The sequence below is a fragment of the Arachis stenosperma genome, chromosome 6 (assembly GCF_014773155.1).
Source record: "Arachis stenosperma cultivar V10309 chromosome 6, arast.V10309.gnm1.PFL2, whole genome shotgun sequence".
Taxonomy (NCBI): Eukaryota; Viridiplantae; Streptophyta; class Magnoliopsida; order Fabales; family Fabaceae; genus Arachis; species Arachis stenosperma.
In genome coordinates this window covers 118262049-118268131 of record NC_080382.1, presented here as the reverse complement: position 1 = coordinate 118268131, position 6083 = coordinate 118262049, and the positions used below count along the sequence as shown (strand labels likewise).

Here is a 6083-nt window from a genome sequence, read left to right as displayed (position 1 = left end):
TAATAAAAAATAAAGCTAACTAACAAACTAACAAAGCATTAATTTTGTTCCACACTTTTCTTTTCATGTGACTTTATAACATAAAAATCATTGCTGTCACACAATACAATTCTGCCTAATTAGTTCAAGATGTGGTCAAGTATAGTTTAACATTTTTCAAATTTCTTTACCATTAGGCATGGACCATTACCATACTAACAAATGTCAACGTAAATTACAGCTAGTGCTTGATAATGATAATCGCATTTAACTACTCCTTATATAAATAAATATAATATTAAATTTAATTAGTAATAATCAATCAATCCAACAATTACCACTAATCAATTCTTTACGGCCGCATTTCATAAAACTTTGCCCCATAATTGGGCCAACTTGCATCATTAAACAAACTTTCTTTATCATCCAATCCAAATGGATGGATAAAATAATAATAAGAAAATATGTAACCCCCTAATCTATTGAACCTATAGAACAAGCAAGAACAAAAAAGAACAGAATCCGGCATTATTTTATTTACAAAAACTAAACTACTAGTAATGTGAAAGAGCCAGAATAGAAAAAAGATATTGCCGCATGGTTGTTCCATAGTGTAGAATCCAAATTAAAGATCCAATAATGTTTCAAATGGCATCATAATAACCACCATAGGTTATGTGAGCTCTACTGAGAGGAACACCCCTGACTGCTGAAATTGCTTCATTCAATTTGGATGCATGCTGAACCACTTGTGTAAGCCTCTGCAATCACAAAAATTTGAAACTCGATTCAAATTAGAGCATAAACAATGGATGTTTTGGATCAAATCCAATGAATTATTCAAGAATACTATAATTCCATATTTTATGAAAAATTAACAAAAAATCTTTTCTTCTCTCACCTCATCTTTTTTTTTTTTCTTCTATGATATTATTTATGAAAAATACTAGAAGACCATTAAAATTTAAAAGTATAAAATATAGTATGTTGTTAGATTACTAAATTAAAAGAACTAAACTAAAAGAATTGAATTAATAGCTAAATGATGACCAAAAATAATAAATTCTAATAATTTTCTAATATTTTTCATTATTTATTTATCAAATAGCACATGTGCTCATTATCACAATCCTGATAACTGACATAAAAGTCTTTTTTAACTAATCTTAAAGAACACTGGTTAAAAATGTAAAATAAAAAAATTATTGTGGAAGTAATTAAACTTACTAAATCACATAAAAACTTTTTTCTTTTTAGTTTTTAAAAGGTGTTTATTGTAAATAATCACACTTAATAATATAATTAAGTAGATTTTTCAATTAAAATAGTCCATTTGCCACATTTTTATATATGTAAAAAACCTTATAAGATAGCTAGAAAGAGTCAAGTCCAGGTTATTTTGTTTTAATTACACCTTATATAATTGAATAATAACGAGAGTAAACTACCATAATCACATTTGATTTTTGAAAATCGCTGACAAAAAAAATTCTACTTTTAATAGCGGTCCTTAAAATATTATAAAACATGATAAAAATAACTAAAAATAATGTCATTATCTTTATAAATGATAAATAATCTTTGTGTTTCACAAATTATTTATGCATTTAAATTATGTAAGAATATTTAGATAATTAATCAAAAAACACAAAAAAATAAAAATTCGGGCTAATTTTTTTAGAAATAAAAAAATATTGTGTGTAATTCAGTGTAATGGTTAATTTGTGTATTTTTTTTATATGAATTTTATTTTTTTTAATTTTAAATAATAAATCAGAATAATAAAATAAAATTTGAGAGTCAGATTTTATAGTGTACAAATTTAAGAATTCGATTTGTATTTTGAAATAATTTTTTTCTTCGTAAACTAAATGAAAAAGTCCGATTTATATTTTAAAAATAATTAATACCAGAATACAAATCTAAGGATTAAATTTATATATTTAAAAAAATTTAAAATAAAAGACAAATCCACTCTCAGATTTACATGTTTAAAAAAAAATTAAAAATCACAAATTTTGCACTGAAATTTATGATCTTCATATAAAAAAATATACCAAATTTTAACATTAGTGAAAAACATCATTAAATACCAAACTTAAAAGGCAAAAATTCGATCTCTAGAGTTTTGTTTTTTATTTTTTATCATTGATAAAAAGTCACAAAAAAAAATCTATTTAACTTAAAATCACCAAATTTTAATGATAAAAATATTCTTTTTTAATTATGTTTAAAAAAATTATATCAAAATTTAATTTTTAAAATATTTTTTCAAAATATATATTTAAAATTGAGTATTTTTGTAGTGTTTTAAAATATTTTAAAAATATTTTTTCGTTATCAAATTGAAAAGTATTTCTAGGATGGAGGACGATTTTGGTAGTTTATAATAATAATAATAATAATAGTGAGACATTATTATCTGACCTTATCATCATGAGTGTAGAAGTGGAAGCGAATCTTGTGGCGGTGGTGGTGGTGGATTCTGTTTCTTTGATGGGCGTTTCCGAAGAAGAAGACACAGATAGTGGCTGCAGCAACACCAAAAGAAAATATTGCTCCAACACCACTCATACCCCACTTCCATATATTGAATTCTCCATCACTCGATTCCTCCCCTGCTACTGTTACCTCATCACCTGCATCCATTGATGATGGAGGAGCTGAAGAAGAATCCTTTTTCATTTCGACAAATTGATCATTATTCTTGAAGAAAACATTCTGTGAAACGGTGTCTTCCTCATCATCATCAATTCTTGGTTCCAATTGGATTATTGGAACATGATGAACTAGTTGTTGTTGATGTTGATGATGATGATTATTATGATTCCATGATGCTGCTTCAGTGGTGAAGTAGTTGTCAAAGACACTACCTTTTGATGACTCGTCATAATTATTTCTCTTCCCAAACAGAATTTGATGATTCTCATCACTAACTTCATTGAAATCAAGGTACCCATGATCTGGGAGGAGTTCCCATTCATGATCAATATCCATCTCTCCACACTAAATAAAAGAAATAGATCCTTCAAAATCTTTAGGATCCTCTATGTTTTAGAGGAGTGATCACAAGGAAAATTGGCATATATAGAAGAAAAAGTGTTTTTGAGTTTGTGGAATCAAAGAAGGTGGCTTGTGTGGAGTATTGCGTGGAATCTCATCACTACTACTAATAAGAGAAATACTGGTGCCACCATCATAGGAGAATTTTGTTAGGATCACATCATTGTCTTTCAAAAATATATATTATTATTAATAGCATAATAAACGATGAATTAAGAAAATTTATGAGACGAATTAATTCATTTTTTAATTTTTTTTTTGGTAATGATCATTTTTAAATTTTTACTTAGGGTGTGTTGTTGCTATATGGTATGGGGTAAGGATCGGACTACATGAAAACATGTATAAAATGTTTCGGTAAAAAAAAAAAAATGGGCTATTCCAATAAAAATGACAAGTTTAAGGACCCAAATTGTGACGGATTACTAATATAGTATCGTATATGGAAATGCCATATTTGAAATGTTTGCAAGTTATAATGTATTATACTATTATTACTAATAATCACGTAGTATTATTTATATTAAAAATATCGAAATACAGAAATAACTAAAATAGACTTGTTCTAGTGTGTATGTCATGAATTTTGATCAGCATGTAATAAGGAGAGCATGAAATAAGTCAGCCTAAATTATATTAATGAATATTAATAATTAAGTATATTTAATTTATTTATTACAATTTTATATGATTAAAATGAGAATAAATTTATGTTAGAATGTTGTATGTTTTATATCTTTTAATTATATGTTTAAATTTAATTTTAAAAGGATTTTAGTAATGTTTATCATGTTGATTTTTTAGTAAATAATTGCACAAACATAAAATTATGTATTGGAAACTTCTTAAATAAATAAATATTCATTCTTCCCTTCATTTAGATTATTAGTGAGAACAATCGAATTGTCTAGCTTTTTTAAACAAATATTTATTTAAGATTAAATTAAATTTAAATCAGGATATATATATATATATATATATATATATATATATATATATATATATTTAAAAAATTTGCTTTATGGAGTTGTCATTTTTATCAAATGTAACAATGGCTCAGTTAGTTGCAGGATTTTTTTTTAAATAAATAAAATAAATATTTTATTTATCAAAATATATATATTTTGTAGAATTTTTTTTAATCAAAATGCATTGTATCTCTTATCTCATTTACAATATAAATGAGATAAGACATGAAATGGTAGACGTGTATATTTTGTTTATAGTATAAACGGGATACATGCAATCTTATTTCGTTTACACTATAAACGTACGTGAAGAATTATGATGTTTACATTGTAAACGAGATACGTTACAACAAATTTTCAGCAGCTATTAAAGGATGTGCAACCCTTTAATTAAGTTGTATTCTCCACAAACATTTCGATCTCTTCTTCTTCTCTACTTGTTTTCTTCTGAAAAGTAAGCCATCTAGTAGTAGTGGATATTTGGTTGTAAGTTTGTATTCCAATTGCCATATGAGAAATAGTGATACTTGGGGGATATTTGAGTGTGAGAATCCTATTCTGTTGCGTACTCGACAAGTAAGTTCTTTGTCAGAGTTGAAGAGTCTGGTATTGAGTAGCATCGGTAGTAGCGGGAGAAAAGAGATCGAAAGGGTGGGGTACATGTTGCTAGCACTGATGGAAAACAGAATTTTTCAGTTTCATCTGTTTTTGCTCCATGTCGACGAGCATGTACGCCTGATGTTTGACATTCATGGGAGAATCATGGCGGAATAAGTGATGGAGATTTTTACGGAGGTTGGTGATGTCGGTGGTGGTGGATCTGACCAGTCGAACTTTGTGCAGGATGATCCACCTCTCGCACCACCACCGCTACATGTTACTAGTCTAGTGGAGGACGTGGATGTTGACAGTGAGGACCCTGACGAAGAGTATATTGTGGATAGCAACGAGAGCGGTTCTTCTAAAGATGATGAGAGGAAGAATTTGCACCGAAGGCCCCGGTCGAGCCATCACCTCGGTATCTTCTACCTGTTTCGCAATCGATTCCGGCCTTGTTATCTGTATCCAGTCACTATCATACATTGGATTTAGATGCGATGCAAGAGAAAATTTCATTTTTCAATATGGGTGAAGACGATTACAACTTAGATGGTGGTGTGGAGTTTCGGGTTTAGCACAGGTTCAAAAGTAAAGATGCAATAGTGTAGAGTGTAAAGAATTACAGCTTTTGCAGAAGTGCTGTGTATCGAGTCGTGAAGTCAGATCGATTAAAGTACCATGTGTATTGCCGATATTATGAAGCAGGCTGCCCTTAGTATCTCAGTGTTGCTCTCCGATAGAATCTCGGATATTGGTAAGTTTTAAGTTTAACTGTGTTCTATATTCTCATTTACCAGGATTTTTTAAAATAAATAAAATAAATATTTTGTTTACCAAAATATTTCTTTAGGGAGGTGAGTAAGATTGGAGAAACGCATACGTGTTTAACACTCACCATGTCTCAGAACCACCAACAATTGGATAACAATCTCATCTACAGTGTCATTCTGTCGTTGATATAATTCAGCCCATCCGTTAGCATCTCTGTCCTATAAGATGCAGACATGCAGTAAAGCAAAACTATCACTTTAATGTGATTACTTAAATTAAAAATATTTACTTAATTAATTAATAACTTTATTAGTAAACATATACTTAATAAATAACTTAATTTAAATAAAAAATTGTACTAAATAATTAAAAACTAAAATATTAATCTAGTTAATTAATAACTAAATTAATAAATAAGTAGAAATAAATTTGACAAATAAATAAAAATATTTACTTAGTAAATTAATAAACATTAAGTTAGTTAATAACTAAATTAATAAACATTTAGTTAATAAATAAACTTAAATAACGACATTTACTAAAATAATTAATAACTTAATTATCCAACATTTATCTAACAACTTACTCTAAATAAAAAATAAAATGAATAACATTTATTTACGAATTTAATTTAATTAATATATCTAAAATCAAATCTTATCAACCATTTCTAATAAATAATATATCTAAAATCAAACCTTA

The 6083-nt window shown here is 27.5% G+C and overlaps 1 protein-coding gene across 1 annotated transcript; it reads right to left on the bottom strand.

The window, feature by feature from the left end:
* Positions 1-257: 257 nt before the first annotated feature.
* Positions 258-3192, bottom strand: LOC130936266 (uncharacterized). Its single transcript, XM_057866314.1, has 2 exons — positions 2407-3192; positions 258-740 (listed from the first exon to the last, which is right to left on the bottom strand). The coding sequence occupies exons 1-2, from the start codon at positions 2974-2976 to the stop codon at positions 624-626; spliced, it is 687 nt and encodes a 228-aa protein (XP_057722297.1). The 5' UTR covers positions 2977-3192; the 3' UTR covers positions 258-623.
* Between the last annotated feature and the right edge of the window lie 2891 nt (positions 3193-6083).